The sequence below is a fragment of the Phascolarctos cinereus genome, unplaced genomic scaffold, assembly GCF_003287225.1.
Source record: "Phascolarctos cinereus isolate Bilbo 61053 unplaced genomic scaffold, phaCin_HiC Scaffold_3;HRSCAF=262, whole genome shotgun sequence".
In the NCBI taxonomy this organism is placed as follows: Eukaryota; Metazoa; Chordata; class Mammalia; order Diprotodontia; family Phascolarctidae; genus Phascolarctos; species Phascolarctos cinereus.
In genome coordinates this window covers 173,101,332-173,118,753 of record NW_027555736.1, presented here as the reverse complement: position 1 = coordinate 173,118,753, position 17,422 = coordinate 173,101,332, and the positions used below count along the sequence as shown (strand labels likewise).

Genomic DNA, 17,422 nt, shown 5'->3' with positions numbered 1-17,422 from the left:
TGTAGGAATTACTAACCCTCTCTGTGCTTCTGTACTTTCAGTTTTTTACACAGGCAGAACGCACCTTAGCAAAGGTGGACCCTTTCCCCTCAGATTCAATGGTGATGGTAGTGGTACGCCTTAGTAAAATTTGGTCAATATCTTCTTCACAAAACTTGGAACCCTCATCATCTTCTTCCATAATGGCTGCATAAGCACCTTTCCTTAAGAGGTCCTCAATCTCCTTCTTGGAGAACTGCTGAATCTGCAAAAATCAGGTAAAAAGATGACAAACCTACCCTAAAGTATCATTCTAAAATATATATAGGAATAGAGATATATAGGGACTGGACCTCTAATTTCACCAGCTAAAAAAATTCCTCTCTCAACACATGTTAGCACTTTATCTGCAGCTAACAGTTTTAGAGCATATCCTAAAGCACTGAGATTAAGTGACTTGTCCAGGGTCACAGAGCAAATAAGAGACAGAGGTGGGATTTGAACCCAAGTCTTCCAGGCTTCAATGCCAGCTCTCCATCCACTAGGACATGTTACTACACACACACTCCATAATCTCTTAACTCACTGTAGCTCTCCAGGATTAAAAAACTGAGAATCCAAAATAGGTGGCAAATTCCTATATATGATGGACTCTTGCTTCCCTCTCCATCCCTTGTCCTAGTATAGAGGAAATCTGTAGGATGAAAGGTCTCACCCCAGTGATGTTGCCGTCCCGACCACTCATGGACTGAAGTACTGCTTTATCCAGTCCCAACTTGAGGCTGGCCTTATCAAACATCTCCCTCTCATAAGAGTTTCGAGTGATGAGGCGGTAAACTTTTACAGCTTTGCTTTGCCCTATTCGATGACAACGTGCTTGAGCCTGGTCGAAGAGAAGGAAAGGAAAAAACATTAGTAGTAACAGACATTTATATAGAGCTTTAAAATTTGCAAAATAAGTCTAGTCACAGTCCTGTGAGGTAGCCAATACAAGTATTACTTCCATTTTACAGAGGGGGAAAATGTGGTTTAGACAGCATAAGCTACTTGCCCCAAAGACACATAAAGACCAAGGTAGGAGTTGAACCCAAGTTCTCCAGACTCCAATATCATTACTCTATCTACTACATGCTGCTGCTTCAGTAAAGGAAGAGCTAACTCCAAAAGATGAACTAGCCTTTAACCATTTAGATTTTCTGGGAAAAGGCAAAGGATCACCATTAATGCCTCCAGTCAGTCTCCAAAGAGGATATTTGTCTTGTCATTTGGGCTTCACCAAGTAGACAATCTTACGGTCCTTCCCATGAGAGATCCCTAGCTAGTTGAACAATCTGCTATTTTAGTCTGTCTCCAATAGCTAGAGCTATGAAAAGTGACCAATACTCCCATTACCTGTAAATCATTTTGTGGGTTCCAGTCTGAATCAAAGATGATGCAAGTATCTGCAGCTGTAAGGTTGATACCAAGGCCCCCAGCTCGGGTACAAAGTAAGAAGACAAATCGGTCAGAATCAGGCTTACTAAATCGGTCAATGGCAGCCTGACGCAGGTTACCTCGCACACGTCCATCAATACGCTCATATAAGTACCTAAGTAAATCACAGGGAAAAGATTAGAATAGGTAAAAATAAGCATAGACTTAGTGCTCTAACCAAAATCACTACTTCCCACATCCCTGTAGTTTGGCACTAATCAGGTCAAGAAGTTAAATGTTAAAAAATACTCCTTTGGATTAGAGAAAGTAAATATATTTCTAACACCAAACCAGTAGTCTTAGAAACCTAATTCCAAGGGTTGGTTGGCTAATATATCTCTCACCTTCTTTGGATCAAGTAATCCTCCAGGATATCCAGGCATCGAACCATCTGGGAGAAGATCAGCACCTTATGACCACCAGCCTTGAGTTTCGGAAGTAGCTTGTCAATGAGAACCAGTTTACCAGCTGAGCGGACCATGGCTTGAAGATGGAAGTCATGGGGGATGATATGGCAGGCCTCCCGAAATTCTGTTAGGATTTTTTCCTCTGCGCCTGTTAAGAGAGTCAACCCTGATGCTGAGAGCTGAAGCAGCATGTAATAGACTAATATTTTATCAAGACACGGAGCCAACAGGGTAAAAAAAGAAGCCTAATTTGTGGTCAACACTTCTAAGACAAAGTAGTTCAGGACCAAGGAAAATTCTCCTGAATTACAGTTCAAAACAGGAAATTATCTAAAGCAGGGGTTTTTAACCTTTTTTTGTGTCATGGACCCCTTTGGCAGTCTGGTGAAGCCAATGGATCCCTTCTAATACTTTCAAATGCATAAAACAAAACACACAGCATTTTAAAGGGAACTGATTATACTGAAATACATTTAGGAAAATTTTTTTTAAAAAGCAAGTTCATAGAGCCCAGGTTAAGAACCCCTCATCTAAAAGAATATCAGGGAATAGTGTACATATTCAGAATGTATGGGACTGAAAAGATTTAGCAGAATTCTCATCGAAAAAACCTTACTTGGGAGATTAGAAAGGATGAGATAGGCAAAACTATGGAAATAGCATGTGAAGAATCTTTTTATATCTATCTATAAAAAGGATAAATCTATATTAGGCTGAGCCTGGAAAAAAGGATTTTCTATGGCCTAGCAGAAAGTATTTCCTGTTCCTCTGGGGATAACTCATATAATTTGGAGATCTAGGTATACAGTAAGAACTAGCATAGTATTTACCATTGATGAGATATGGATGATTACAACATTTACGCAGCTCCATCATTGTGTTAAGTAGGTTGGGCATGTTTGTGTGACCTGCTCCTTTGGAAAGGAAGGAGAAGTTTTTTTCCAAGATAGCACGATAATACTTCTTTTGGATGTTGGTTAACTCCACTTCAATGATTGTCTCCTGTTTGGGAGCTAGATTTTTTTCCACATCTTCTTTGAGCCTTCTCAACATCATTGGCTTCAGAATAGCCTGTAGCTTCTGGACCTGAATCCAAGAAAGAAAGAAATGTACATCACACAGTGTGAGAATGGAGAAGTGAAAGCAGGCAAAGCACCTCAGAATCTGAAAGCTGAAGGTCATGGACATTATCATATAATTGGGTTAGGGTCACAGGGCAGAAGAGGAAGGACAATGATGTTTACCTATCAAATACTATTTACACTAAGTCAAAGATTCTTAACCTGGGATCTATGAACTTGTTTTTAAAATATATATATATATATTTAGAAAACTATACTTCAAATAACTGGTTTTCTTTGTAATCTTATGTATTTTGTTTTATGCATTTAAATACCGATATTCTGAGAAGATCTGCATAGGTTTCACCACATTGTCAAAGGAGTTCATGATACAATAAAGGTCAAAAATCACAAAACAGACTTTTTTTACCTGCTCTTCTGTCTTGAGATCACCAAAGTCCTTGAGGAACTCTGATTCTGAAGGAAACTGTGAAGGTTCCAAGAAGTGCAACAAGCTAAACAGTTCTTCCACAGTGTTTTGCAGGGGTGTTCCTGTAAGCAGCACTTTATGCTCCTGAAAATGAAGAAAAGAACATGAAATATGAAATCAAAAACATCTTAGCTTTGCCATTAATTAGTTATCATTTAGTCTCTCTGAGATTTCATCTTAATTGGCTATAAAATGAGCAGGTTTGCACTAATATCCCTTCTGACTTTTAAAAATCACATGGCTACTTTTGGCCACCAGATCCTTTCACCCAATGTGAAGACCTTCACTTTGGTTTGCTTTCTTTCTCATTAACATCTTTAGCAGGGTAGGGGGGGAGTTTAATACCATAGAGGTAACTAATCCTTCCAAGTGTCTCCCACAAATAAGTCTGGTGAACTCACCAAGTCCATGTGCTTGAGACTATCAAGCAGCTTGCAATTCCGATTTTTGAGTCGATGAGCCTCATCAATAATGACACAACGCCATTCAATCTCCCGTAGCTCAGGGCAGTCTGACAAAATCATCTCAAAAGTGGTGATCAAGGCATCAAACTTATACGCCCCAGGGATAAGCCGCCCCTGAGCGTCAAAGAACAAAAGTTAGAAATTATATTCTGAACTTCCTGAACTATCTTCTCACTGTACATAATTACTGACAAAGTAATCTAAATCACTTTCTTCTCAACAAACAATACAAAATAATCTAATATAAAATATAGTGCTGACTGATTTATTGAGTATTGCCAGTTCAATTTAAACAAACTTTTATTAATTATATATTATGTTCAAGGGACTGTGCTGGGTGATACAAAGACTGCTTGAGGAACAAAGTTGGACATGACAAAGACTCTGCTCTCAAGTATCTTATAATTCAAGATAGGGGCATGACACACATTATGGGGGATAAACAAAAATATCACACAAGGGAGAATGAAATAAAGGCAACTTTTACCACTTTAAATCTCAAAACTGTTTAAATGTTAATTTTTTAAGGAAATCACTTTCAAATATCTTCAAAGAATACTTCAAGGATCCATAACTTCACTGATATGGGTACTCCTTCCTGGGACACAAATTGCTACTACTAGATCGTCTTCAAGAAGTGCTATGGCCAAAAATATTGTCATGTGTGGTCAGCCTAACAATGAGCACCTCTGAACTGAGCTAAGCTGCTCTGTGGATGACAGATATTTATGGCAGTACACATCCCTGGGCCAGGCATGAAGCCTTTCCAGCTTGTTAGGATCTTTCAGAGTTTGTATTCCGTATGCATATTTTAAAAACCCAGTCACTTCCATACCACAAATCACTGGAGTAGAATTTTAGTGAAGGAAACTGGCAACATCATTTGGAATACTACTATCTCATTCTGAAAGGTGGCACTGGGTAAAGGATGCTGGGAGTGAGTCAAGAGAGGTCTGAGCTCTAATACTGGCCCTGACACTTACACTAGGTGGTCCTAGGAAAGTCACTTCACCTTGCTGAGCCTTAACTTCTGCCTCATAAAACATGCAAATACACTGAATTATGTACCACAACAGGGCTGCTATGAGCAAAGGACCTTTCAAACTTCAAAATGAATGAGTTATTATTTTTAACAAAGGACTGCCCTAAAAGAGCCATAAAGGTTTTTTTAAAATAATTTTTAATGGTGTATTTTGTTTTTACATCACTTTTCATTTCTGAATGTATTACCCTTCCCCCTCCAAGTTTTCTCTTGTAACAAAGATTAAAAAAAAAAAGAGTTAAAAAACCCCAACAGTTTGGCAAAACCAATGAACAAATCAGCTACAAGTGACACCATGTAAAATATTCCACACCTATGGGACCCATTCTCTGCAACAAATGGAAGGAGGTTAATTTTCTCAAATCTTTTCCAAGGGTCATTAATGACCCACAAACAGCACAGCTATTTGCTCATCGACTAAATGCCTCCAGACTGTTAAAACATTTTGAGTTCCTGAGTTTGCATTTTATAGTTTTGGGAGTCTACTTCCTTACTGCAAGCTATCCTTTCTCAATACCATCACAGTATACCTCTGGCGCTACCCCACAATTCTTAGATTCCTCTTCCTCTAACTCACTGCTTCTTATCTGTTATGACCTAGGAAATCTGATAGCTGAGGTTGTCTAAAGAGAGTCAAGGCTTTAATTGAGGGCCTGAGGGGCTTACTTTTAACATCAGGAGCTAATTTAGTACAGATTTTAGATCTTTGTCAAAGCAATTTTTTATTTATTCCTTAATTTTCAGCTATATTCTGGATTGCTTGGGCTGCTGGTTAAGTGACCTTTGGATAAGCAATGTGCCACTAGATAGACACCTATATACATACATATATACATAAACATATATCTATATCTATATCTATATCTATATCTATATCTATATATATATATATATCTATATCCCAGATAAAAACCTCTATGACGATATCTTTTTAAAAAAATCTGTAAATTCACATAAATCCAAAAAGTCAGGGTGAGTTAAAGCAGGTAGTTCAGTGCAGTGCAGTTCAGTTCAGTTCACGGGGTTCACTAGGGTTTAAGCTTCTGCATAAATTATATAGCCACCACTAGGCCTACTGCCTAGCCTGTGCTCCTGACCTGTGAGATCACCCACTCCTATTCCCACCCCAATTCCCCTGCCAGCTACTTGCCAAGCAGCCATGCATTCTCCTAAGATGAAACAGGAATCCAATCAAAACTAACCATTCTTGGAAAGGACATGACAATCAACTGCCCTATGACTTCACTCACCATCTCTATGATTTCCCAAACTAAAATATCCATCCATGGTCACCACCCACTACATGTACTGTCTTCCCCTTACTATCTTGTCTTTTGTATTTGTATCCCTAGCACCTGGAACATAATAAGTGTTTAATAAATACTTTTTCATTCATTCATTTGCTATGTGAAAAGGCCTTTTCCTAGACAGAAGGCTCACCCGTGAATCTTTGCAGTACATCTCATATTGCTGGATCATTTGCCGGCTGGCCAGACTGCCATGATACACGATAGTGTTCATTTCTGTCCACGTATTGAACTCTCTCTCCCAGTTGGTAATCGTAGACAGTGGGGCAATGACCAGGAAGGGACCATGGATGCCTACATTATATTCCTCTTGTAAGAAGGCAATGGACTGAATTGTTTTGCCCAGTCCCATTTCATCAGCCAGGATACAGTTCTGCCTGCAGAACCATCACAGAAGAGAAAGCACGTCAAAGAGTGTTGCCTTTAACACAGGGTTGGAAGCATGAAATGGTACCTCCAAGAGATGAATAGTGAAAAGCAAGCCCAAAATGAGCCTAGACCTTTCAGGTCCACTGTTTTATTTACCTGTTGTACCAGTTAAAAAGTAGCCAGTTGACCCCTTCTAGCTGATATTCTCGTAGTTGATTCCGGTTTTTGTACTCATGTGATAATTCTAATTTCTTCCAGGCACTTGCCTGAGGACGACTCTAAGGAATGAGAAATGCATAAGAAGTAGCATGAAGACACCAGTAAAACTGGGCAGCTTTCAAGACTGATAGGTGGCTACAGTAGTTCTAAGAGAATTCAGCATAACATTAAATAATATGTTTACAAGGTATGCTGTTTTAGAGGCTGCATCTACTTACCACCCTTTTGAGCTCTGGGTGCCTTGACTGGATCCGCTTAAACTCTCGCACTTTGCCCTCATCCACATCTTCTTTCAGTTCCCAAGTACTATCCTCATAGGGTAGAGAACACCATTTGACCAGGTAGTAAATTACAGGCTAAGAGAAGAATAAGTCAAGATTTTAACACAGTCCTAGTTCCTGGCTAGGGCTACAAGGGTCTTACTGCTAAACCAGACCACAGACTGTCAAAGCCTTAATATAACAATGAAGAAAGTGTAAACAATATTCTGGGTTTAACCTAGTATACCCCTGGAAACAAGATTAATGGCCCTGATGACTTTAGCTAAGTGACTAAAAGTAAAGCCTGTTCTAACAAAGATTTCTACAGAATAACCTATAGAACAGAGTGCTAACACATCTCCAATGGCTGAGCATAAGCAAAAACTATCCTTATACTGAAATATCTTAAAATCCATAGCTGCTATGACCATGTGCCTTGTTCCACCGCCCTCTTCCTGCACAAAACCTTGGCCATAGCCAAGCTATTTTTAGAAGTTGGAACAGGCTAAACCTGTAGGCAGCATAGCAGGGCTCACCTCTACTGGGCCTCAGCCCCTGGGGCTATCAGTAGTCCAGATGCTACCTCAAGAACAGTCAGGAGGCTGGTGAAGAAGAGGTCTCCTTGTGAGCCACAAGGAGCTAGGAAATAATTAGGAGAGGGTATCACTGAAAAGAAGTAACAAGGGTGAAGGTAGAGAGGAAATACTATTGCTCCAATTAGAGCGCTATGCTCAAAAAATATTTTTTGGGAAGGGATTATGTGAAGGGAAATGGTAGTGATCTGTGACAACACAAGGCCCCAAGTCTCACTATTTAAAAATAAAAGCCAAGATGACTGAGCACTTGCACGACTTTGCTAAAATTGCCGAGTATCAACTTTTGGCTTAGATAAGAGAGGAGCTGAATATAGAGGTAGCAAATTAGGGCCCAACTTATAGGGATCTGGAAGCACCATAGCAAAAGATAATAATAACCTCAACAGCTGGCAGGCAGTTATGAGAAAGAAGTAGGCCAATAGAATTAAGTCACATAGAAGCCATCGTTAATTAAATAACAAACTTTTATTAAGCCCCTATTATATGTGAGGTGCTGTGAAAGAATAATAGTTCTTTTCCTTTGACTGGACATTGTCATCATATTATTCTATCAATCTTGTTTCATAAAGAGGTAGCTAGGTACAGTACCTACAGCTGGTTTCAAAGCCAGGAAAATCTGGGTTCAAAACCCAATTCTAATAGCTACTAGCTTTGTGACCCTGGGGCAAAATGCTCACCCTTTCAGTAGTCCAGATAACTGTCTAAGACTACAAATTATGGAGAAGGTGCTAACCTGCATCTCATGTCCTTGTGTTGAGGATTCCAAGTCAGACACTGCTGGCATTACATTTTACAATCCAAGGATTTAAAAAATTAAAAAAAAAAAAGGAAAAACTGAGGCATGGAATGATCAAATGCCTTAGCCATCACCCATGACAGTTCTCCAAACTCCTGAGCTTAGCACTGTACTTAACTAATGTCTGAACAACAAACCATATTACGCATTCATAAACTTTTGAAAGAGTTGTGGCAAGATGATAGTTTCTTTCCATTTGTTATGCCAAAGGCAGGCAGACTACGATAGGGATGCTGACTGATGGCTGGTCACTTCAGGGGGCTGATGAAAAAGAGCAAGTACTAACTCAAGACTTTTGAGGAGGAGATAGGCTACGTATCCCAATGGGAAGGAAGTACCCATTGGTTGCTCAATTTGGGGGGGGGGCAGTGGGGTTAAGTGACTTGCCCAGGGTCACACAGCTAATAAGTGTTATGTGTCTGAAGCTGCATTTGAACTCAGATCCTCCTGCGCCACCTAGCTGCCCCTCGGTTGCTCAATTTTCAGAACCAACAAATAGTCACTGTGCCGATGGCCATTCTATATAACAGGCAGCTAAGTGGTGCAGTGGATAGTGTCGGACCTAGAGTCAGGAAGATCTGAGTTCAAATCTGGTCTCAGACACTTAGTAGCTGTGTGAATCACTTAACTTCCCTCAGCCTCAGTTTCATCATCTAGACAGGGAAACTAATAGTATCTATCTTGCAAAGCTGTTGTGAATAGAACAGTTAGGTGGCACAGTGGAAGAGCACTGGCCCTAGAGTCAAGAGGACCCGAGTTCAAATCCAGCCTCAGACACTTGACATTTACTAGCTGTGTGACCCTGGGCAAGTCACTTAACTCGGCTGCCTAGCAAAAAAACAAAACAAACCAAAAAAAGCAAAAGATTGTCGTGAAGATGAAATGAGATGATATCTGTAAAGCATTTTGTAAACCTTAAAGTGCTATGTAAATACTAGCTGTTATTATATAACTGAGAGGGTAAAGGGAAAAAAAACTACTACTGAAATTTCTTATTTGTCTAACCAGTTTTCTTATTCAATTCAGTGAACATAAAACATAATTCCAATGAGCTGACTTCAAAGCAAGAAGCATTTAGAATTGCAAGCCTTGCCTCCTAACCTATTTTCCCCTTCTTCAGTTTTAGTTAATGGTTACCTTCAGCCATTCTGCCTAAGGAAATGATGAAAGTACTTTTTAATTCCCAAGGAAATTTCACCTTTACCTGGAAAAATCAAAGTTAGACCAAGACAACAGGGGATACATAACCTACCAATTCTATAAATAAGAGACTCATTACATCCTTCTACCTATTCTCACATTACAACTCACCTCACCATTGTCTTTGTCAATACTGTGAGACTCATCCAATATCCTGTCCACTTCCACATAGTCTGGATTAAAGGGCTCTTCATCCTGGTTTGGTCATGAGCACAAACAATAAGACCAGAAGACCATCCGGTAATGACTCCCTCATTAAGTTTGCTATTTAGTTGGTAATAGGCATGCTCACCAACACATCTATGTTCTGTGGCTGAACCATACTCTTAGTCCTTATAAATTTTGCAGTCAGAAAAAAATCATATCAATGTAGATCCACTGCAATTAACACCTCAGAATACAAGTATTAGTTAGTCAGAGTCAATAAAAATCTTCATATAAGAAGAAATCATACAGTCTGCTTGGTCACCCCGAGAGGTGAAGAGTTAGAAGGCAGTTCACTTTTACAGATCTGTTAAACTACATCAGAAAGTCTATACATCAGCCGTTTTGGGATGACTAAAGGCACCTTCTACTTTCTAGAGCTACAGTCCTTTTCTGACAGTATCTCCCAGTTCCTTCTAAACCTCAAAGTTGTTTTGATTTTTTAAAAATTAACTAATTGTTGCTGTCAGGGCATAACGGCAACGCACAGTATACATGAAGTTTCCCGCTTTGGCAGAGGAACATCTTGTACACTTTTGTTACAAGTAGAAAAGAAAAGTTGAAAATGACTTAAGAAAATGACATAAACTTGCTAAAGAGTAACCAGTCAAGCTAGATATAAATATTGAAGAAAGAAAATAACAATCCTGACCAAAGATGCTTCAGTGAAACTGGATTAGAAATTTTAACAAAATTAATACTCTTTTATTAAGACAGTTGCTTATGTTTAAAGCTACCACTAACTTCATAATAAGTCTTAGAAAAGAAATCCCAAATGGACCAGCTGTTTGATTCATTCACAGTAAAACAAGAAAATAGCTATTAATGGATTTTGTTTCATAACATCTTTCTTTGACAGAAGCTCAAATCACTTCATACACATTATGTGAAACACTTTAAAAAGACTCTAAAGAAACTATGGAATAATCTCATAACTAGGAAAACAAAATATGGGGAAGTTAAATAAGGAAAGAAGCCCAAGTGTAGGAATGAAAGAAAATAAATACCTATGTACTCTTTAAGGACCCAATCATATGTTCAGTGATTTGACATCAAGAAATTAAGATCCCACTAGGAGATCATGCTTCTGGAAACAAACAACCGAAGAGGCAGCACTTATTCCTAATTACCTCATGAAAGAAGTGTCTCATTTGAGCCATTTTGGTTTTGAACCGCTTAAGTTTCTGATGGATCCTCTTGTCTTTCTCTAACTGAGAGATAGTGGCCCATTCACAATGCAAATAAGAACTGGAGAATGGAAAAAAAAATAAAAAAATAAAAACAATACTCATGCTGTAGGAAAGGGAAACTGATAAGCAAGTGGCTCCAGATTCCAGGAACAATCGATAAATTAATAAGCATTTATGAAGTATTTACTACGTGTGAGGCACTGGAAATATAAAAGCAAGAACGTCCTTAAGGACCTTATACTGTCAGAAGAGACAACATGTAAATTTTAGTATATTAATTGGAGTCATATTGAAGAGCACGTAGAATCTTTATCAGATACCACCATCCTGCCCTTTCAGAAGAAAAACAACAAACAAAATACTTAGAAGAGTTTTCCCCAAATTTTCATTACATGAACTGGGAGATGGAAGAAAAGAAGAGAACCATTTCCTCCCGTGACAGACTATGGGGGAGGAGAGGAAGAAAAGTCACTACCATCCTTCTGAGTCTCAGGGATGAATATTTTTGGCATGGGATACTTACTAGTTCTTATACTTGACAAAAAATTCCTCTGCTTCTGTGTACTGTCCAGAGGGAAGCTAAAGGGAAAGAATTGAGAAATTACAGTCCCACCTTATAGTTATCCATTCTCTATCATCCTAAGTAAGAAACACTAACTTTAACCACACAGAGACACTAGATAGGCAGAACTCTTGGCAGCAAACCCTGGGATACATCATGTCCAGTCCTTTCTGTGTACTATCAATCCAGGATGGGGAAGAGTTGGTCTCCTAGAATGATAATAGCATGCTCTTAGCTCATCCTTTAAATAAACCTTTATATCCTTTTATCTACCCCAGGTTGATAAGTTGGAGGAGAAGACAATGTAGTTATCTTCTTCCTAATTTCTGACCAGTCCATGTCCATTACCCTCCCACAGGTAAAGCCTACTGACACGCCCTGATGGATAAAATCTCTCAACAGTGAAACATCTGGCAGTAGAAAGATGTAGGCTGACACCAAGCATAGAGGCCTAACCTCCTTCTTCACCACCCGCATAGAAAGCACTTTGTCCACAATGGCTGCATCTTCTTCACTGGGGTTCTCCTATAAGAAGAGATATAAGTAGTCAGCAGAGAATTCTGAGCAACAAAGATAAACTCCGCCCTTACTCTTAGTACTCTCCCTGAAATGGCTCAAGTATTCAGCTCACCACAAAGAACTGCATGGATGGTAATGTCTCTCCATCAGGTTCCTGAACTGGCTCAGGCAGAATGGGCTCAGGCTTGACTGGACCAGTCACATCTACCTCTTCTTCCTCCTCATCATCTGTGATCTTAATGTCCAAATCCTCTGTGTATTTTTTTCTCTTCACTTGTCGGTTTGAGCGTCTCTTCTGCAGAGGCAACAATGGTTAGACAACCCAAGATGGAGTGATAAAAGCTGGCAAAAATTCTAATAAAGTCACAATTTTTTCTATAAGCTGCAGTAATCCTAGGCCCTACTCTGTATTTTATCTACCAGTTACGCTATAAGCTCAAGTAGGTAGGAACTCTCTGTTCCTTATGTAAGACACTCTATCTCCTATCTCCATGCCTTTGCCCTGGCCACCCTCCATGCCTGGAATGCACTCCATCCTTACCTCTACCTCTCAGAATCCCTCTCTTCCTTTAAGATGTAGCTCAGGTACCATCTTCTGCATGAAGCCTTTCACAATCCCTCCAACTGCCTATGTCTTCTCTCCTGAGCTAGAATGTATTTAACTACTTCGCATATATTTGTATTTATTCATTTTATATTTGTACTGTGTATGTACTTATTATCTTCCTCAGTAGAATGTAAGCTTCTTATGAGTAGAAACTGTTTCATTCTTTATACTTATATGCCAGTGCCTAGAATATAGTAAATGCTTAATAAATGCTTGTTGATTGCATTCATGAAACATTAATTATATAAAATCATTAAGAAAATGGCAATATTTACAGTAAAATTTTATTTAGGAAACATTCTAATAAAATACACTTATAAATACCACTCTCTCCCAGATCATTAAACTAAGAGTATCTGTCTGCTGTTAAAGATGCTTATATTTTACCCTCAAACTCTCACGAAAACCAAACTAGAAAATAGTATCAGAGAAAGGAAAACTTAAGTAAATTTTGGCTATTTGATTTAAAGGCAGAAATAGGCCTGACTGCCCATGAAAGAAACTAAAGTGTTACTACAGGAAATAGTGCTAGTTTATTTCCAATCTAAAGGTCACCAAGGGCATGGTTTAGTTGATATTTTATGTAGGGCTTTAAGGTTTATAAAGCACTTCATGTATATTAGTTCACTTGATGTTCACAACAAGGTACTATTATTACACCAGAAAGAACAGACATCAGGATAGAGTGGAGATCAGGGGAAAGAAGTGTTCTCTAGTGGTACAATGAACATTAATGATTTGTGCTGGATTCAAATGCAATATTAGCTGTAATCTAACAAAGGGTCTAATCCTCCATTCTTCTGGTCTTCGAAGTATGTGTCTCCAAATGCATAAAAAAAAAAAAAAGGTTTGTGTTTGGCTGCTCCAGTGTAAAGAGATGATCAAAACCCAGAAGTATGGAAAAGGTCAGATGAGAAGAACCAGATTAATTCTGACTGAAACCAAAATATTGCTAACAAGTGGTACTGCATTTATATTCTTATTTCATTTGTATCTTCAATTTGTGAAGCAAATACAGTAAGGGAAATAAGAATTATTACTACTTTCAGAGCATTAAATCTAAGAGAAGAAGAGTTCAAAAGTTGATTTTTGTAGAAGAGCATTTAGGGAGATATGAAGTCTTTATAAATGTACTTTTGGACCTTTAGATGTAGGCACCATCATTTTAATTTGGGGACATGTCCTGCCCTGTCACCAAATTTATCAGCTCTGTTTTTCCAGGAGACCTCTTACCTGAATGCTGCTCTCTTCCTCCTCCCTGGGTGATTGTGCAGGCATGACTTCCACATCAGAATTGTCAGATGAGGTGTTGCGTTTCCTCTTCTTACTCACCACAGGAGTAATGGTGCTGAGAGGGAAAAAAAAAATTCACTTTCAGTGAGGTACTGGGGATCCCTCAGACATATATCATCATAGGAATTCAATTGTCAGTCTGTAGAAGATGGTTATAGAAAGGCAAAAACTGACACCATATACATGCATTTGTATTTATGGTAGGGAAAAGGGATAATAGAGCTTGGCAAGAAGGGGACAAGAATCCCATTTGTGACTAAGCCCAATCCAATTCTCTAAAACCATTAAAGACCACGGGACCTGCCAATGTTGTTTTTACAACCACAAGTCAACACTATAAATCTCGAATGAGAGGTAGAACGTCGGTAGTGGAAAGAATACTAAATTATAAATCTGAAGACTTAGATTTTAGTCCTAGTTCCACTATTACTAGTTAAGTAATTGTGGGAAACTATTTAACCACTTGCAATTTCAATTTCTTCATTCTTAAAAACCAGGGTTAATACCTGCCCTCACAAAGTAATTGTGAGGATCAAATGAGTAAATGGCTGTAGAAGCCTTTTTATAAATTGTAAAGTGTGATGAAGATATACCCTACATAAGGCTGTCCTAAGTACTACTATTTTCTTTTTCTTTTAAGTGAGGCAATTGGGGTTAAGTGACTTGCCCAGAGTCACACAGCTAGGGAGTATTATGTGTCTGAGGCTGGATTTGAACTCAGGTGCTCCTGACTTCAGGGCCGGTGCTCTATCCACTATGCCACCTAGCTGCCCCAACTACTATTGTTTTGCAGTAACATCTTTAATATGGTATAACCAAATCCTAATAGAAAGTTACATGAAACTCTACAGTAAAATCATTCAGTAAATTGCCTATTTATAATGTTGTTATGGAACTGTCTCTACAACATTCTTTTGCCTAACATTGTATTTTCACAGAATCATTTAATGATACTGAGCAACTATCCTTAATACTAATGTAATATATTATTACTATTTTTTATTATAATTACTCCAGCTACAAATCTCTGATGTATTTTGAACAAACTACAAAACCTGTAAATATGGGAAGCAGGAAATAGAGTAAATTGGAGATAAAGGACTCCTAAATGTGACAGGAATGATGTAATAGGCTTTAACTGCCCTCAGTATGGCCCAAGGTTATAGGAGTTGAATCAAGTTGAGGGATGAAGGAGTGGAGCCATCATCTCCTCGTAGCTTCTTGCTTCATATTAGGAATGTTGGGAAAATCTTGCACAATATGAGACCCCTTTTTGGTGTAATATATCATGCTCACAGAGGCATCATAAAAAAAGGAATCGTGGAAAGATGGGCCACAGCTTACTGATGGAATCTTCAACTCTTATCACCGGTTGGCATTTAATCTTTTCTATCCCTTAATTCTCAAAGTTCTACCAAGCAATGATGGCAATGTTCAATGTGAAATGTTGTATACAAATACTCTATTGCCTTTTGTCACAAATTTTCATTACAAAAACCGCCCATCAGATGTCACACCCAATCTAAAGGTGACAAAAACACAAGAAGGGCTGCCACTGATTCCCTTCTTGAGGTGGCAGCAGATACTTACTTGAGCTTACTCCTGCCTTTGGACTTGGAGGCACCAGATGCTTTGCTCTTTTTTGGCTTCTCTTCCTTGAGCCTCTCTCCAGTGGTCTTCTTCCTGCGTTTCTTCTCACCTTCTTCCTCAGGTCGGACACTGGGCAACTCATCTTCATTTAAGACTCGTGGAATATTTTGCTCACCTCGGGCTCGAGCTCTGGCAATGGCCTCTGCCACTATCCTATTAGCTTTCTCTTGTTTCTTCTGGTGTTCTAGCCTTCGGTTTTCCTCCACACCAGCCTTTCCCCCGGTGTGAGGAGCAGGGGTGGCTGGAGAAGATAGAGCTGCCACCTCGCTGGCACTCAACACTTTAACCACTGACAGGCCAGAGGAAGCCCCTTGGGAAGAGCCAGCCTGCAGAAACAGATAAATCAGAGGTTCATTCCCTTGTGAAATCTGCCCCAAATATAGTTCTGAGGCAAATACTAATGGTAGTCTAGCCTTTCTTTATATCAGCAACAAACTGGGCTCAGGTTGTATTTCATGGTACTCAGGCTTTGTGGCATTATGGTATGTGACTTGGATGGGAATGAAAAGCAACACATACACTAATTCAAACTTCAATCTCCAATCTCCTCAATCTGACTTCCTAGTCTCTTTCTTGATTCCCCCCAACAACTCTTCTAGGAAAAGCAGCAAATAAAACAACTAGAAAAGATTGTTAGATAAGGAAGAGTCAAGAACATAGCTGCTACTGCTCTTCCTGACCTATTTGGGAAAACCACTTCACTGTTCCTGTTTCCTTATCTTTAAAATGAAGGTTATCTGATATTACTTTATTTCAGTTATATTAACCAAAAAAAGGTTAGAAAGGATCTAGAGATGATTTAAAGCAGATCAAAAGCAATAAGTTAATTATCACCTCATTGGTCCACCCCCAAATTAATACTTTTATCTCGTGGGCCCTAAATTTTTATATTTTATTAGTTGTATTCAACCAAATTTATTTGGGGGATAAAGGTAACAAAGCTAGTCTGGGCCCTGTGCTTAATAAAAGGATGCTGTGGGTAGGTAAAATAACTATACCATGCTTTTCTTCTTTTCTTTCCACCCATTACAGAGCTATCCTTACCTGAGGTTGAAGCACCACTTTGAGTGGTACCGTAAGTCTTTGGCCTGGGCTTTGTCCTGGTCCCATAATCTGGGCTGGCTGCACTGAGGAAAGCGTCACTGGCTGGGCTGAGGGTGGCTGCTGCTGCTGCTGCTGGGATGAGGGTGGTTGCTGTACAATCTGAATCTTTTGCTGAGGCTGCTGCACCTGCAGCTGGATAGTCACCACTTTGGCAGGCTGCCCCTGGGCATTCTTGGCCTGAGTCAGGGCTGCCAGCTGGTTGCCCTGCAACACAATCTTGCCTGGCAGACTCCCTAGTACGACATGCCGATGGCCTTGAGGCCCCCCTGACTGAGGCTGCTGGAGAACCAGAGTGATGCGCTTTGATTCACCCTGTTATTATGGACAGGAAATAGTAAAAGAAGATTTTTATGGCATAATCTGAGGACTGAAGTATACATCAGTTCTATTACCCAAACTCCCTGGCTGTAAATTTACATGCCTCTTTCATGTCAAACTGCCTCAGGATCACTCAAGTATTTCTTTCTAAAAGCAGGAACCCCTCTGACTAAATAAAGAGCATTTTATTGGACAGAATAGCAGGAAATCAATCTTGATGAAGGTATATCTTTAGCCAACCTTGCAATAAGAACAAAAACATTACTTTAGATGTTATTTGTCCACCACTATTTCTAGACCCCTCCCCCCCAA

General features: G+C 39.3%; 1 protein-coding gene across 4 annotated transcripts in view; it reads right to left on the bottom strand.

Moving 5' to 3' along the window:
- The window catches only part of CHD8 (chromodomain helicase DNA binding protein 8), a 60,270-nt gene that overhangs the window by 17,304 nt on the left and 25,544 nt on the right, over positions 1-17,422 (bottom strand). For all 4 annotated transcript variants that reach the window (XM_021003962.2, XM_078151296.1, XM_078151297.1 and 1 more), the window contains 18 exons: positions 16,733-17,104; positions 15,629-16,014; positions 13,979-14,093; positions 12,251-12,433; positions 12,076-12,144; positions 11,581-11,636; positions 10,998-11,115; positions 9,775-9,858; positions 7,030-7,167; positions 6,749-6,870; positions 6,357-6,600; positions 3,812-3,988; positions 3,351-3,494; positions 2,690-2,945; positions 1,797-2,007; positions 1,372-1,567; positions 695-862; positions 65-244 (listed from right to left, as the gene is read on the bottom strand). In XM_021003962.2, coding sequence (XP_020859621.1) covers positions 65-244; positions 695-862; positions 1,372-1,567; positions 1,797-2,007; positions 2,690-2,945; positions 3,351-3,494; positions 3,812-3,988; positions 6,357-6,600; positions 6,749-6,870; positions 7,030-7,167; positions 9,775-9,858; positions 10,998-11,115; positions 11,581-11,636; positions 12,076-12,144; positions 12,251-12,433; positions 13,979-14,093; positions 15,629-16,014; positions 16,733-17,104 — 3,219 coding nt within the window. The remainder of the gene's footprint in view (positions 1-64; positions 245-694; positions 863-1,371; positions 1,568-1,796; positions 2,008-2,689; positions 2,946-3,350; positions 3,495-3,811; positions 3,989-6,356; positions 6,601-6,748; positions 6,871-7,029; positions 7,168-9,774; positions 9,859-10,997; positions 11,116-11,580; positions 11,637-12,075; positions 12,145-12,250; positions 12,434-13,978; positions 14,094-15,628; positions 16,015-16,732; positions 17,105-17,422) is intronic.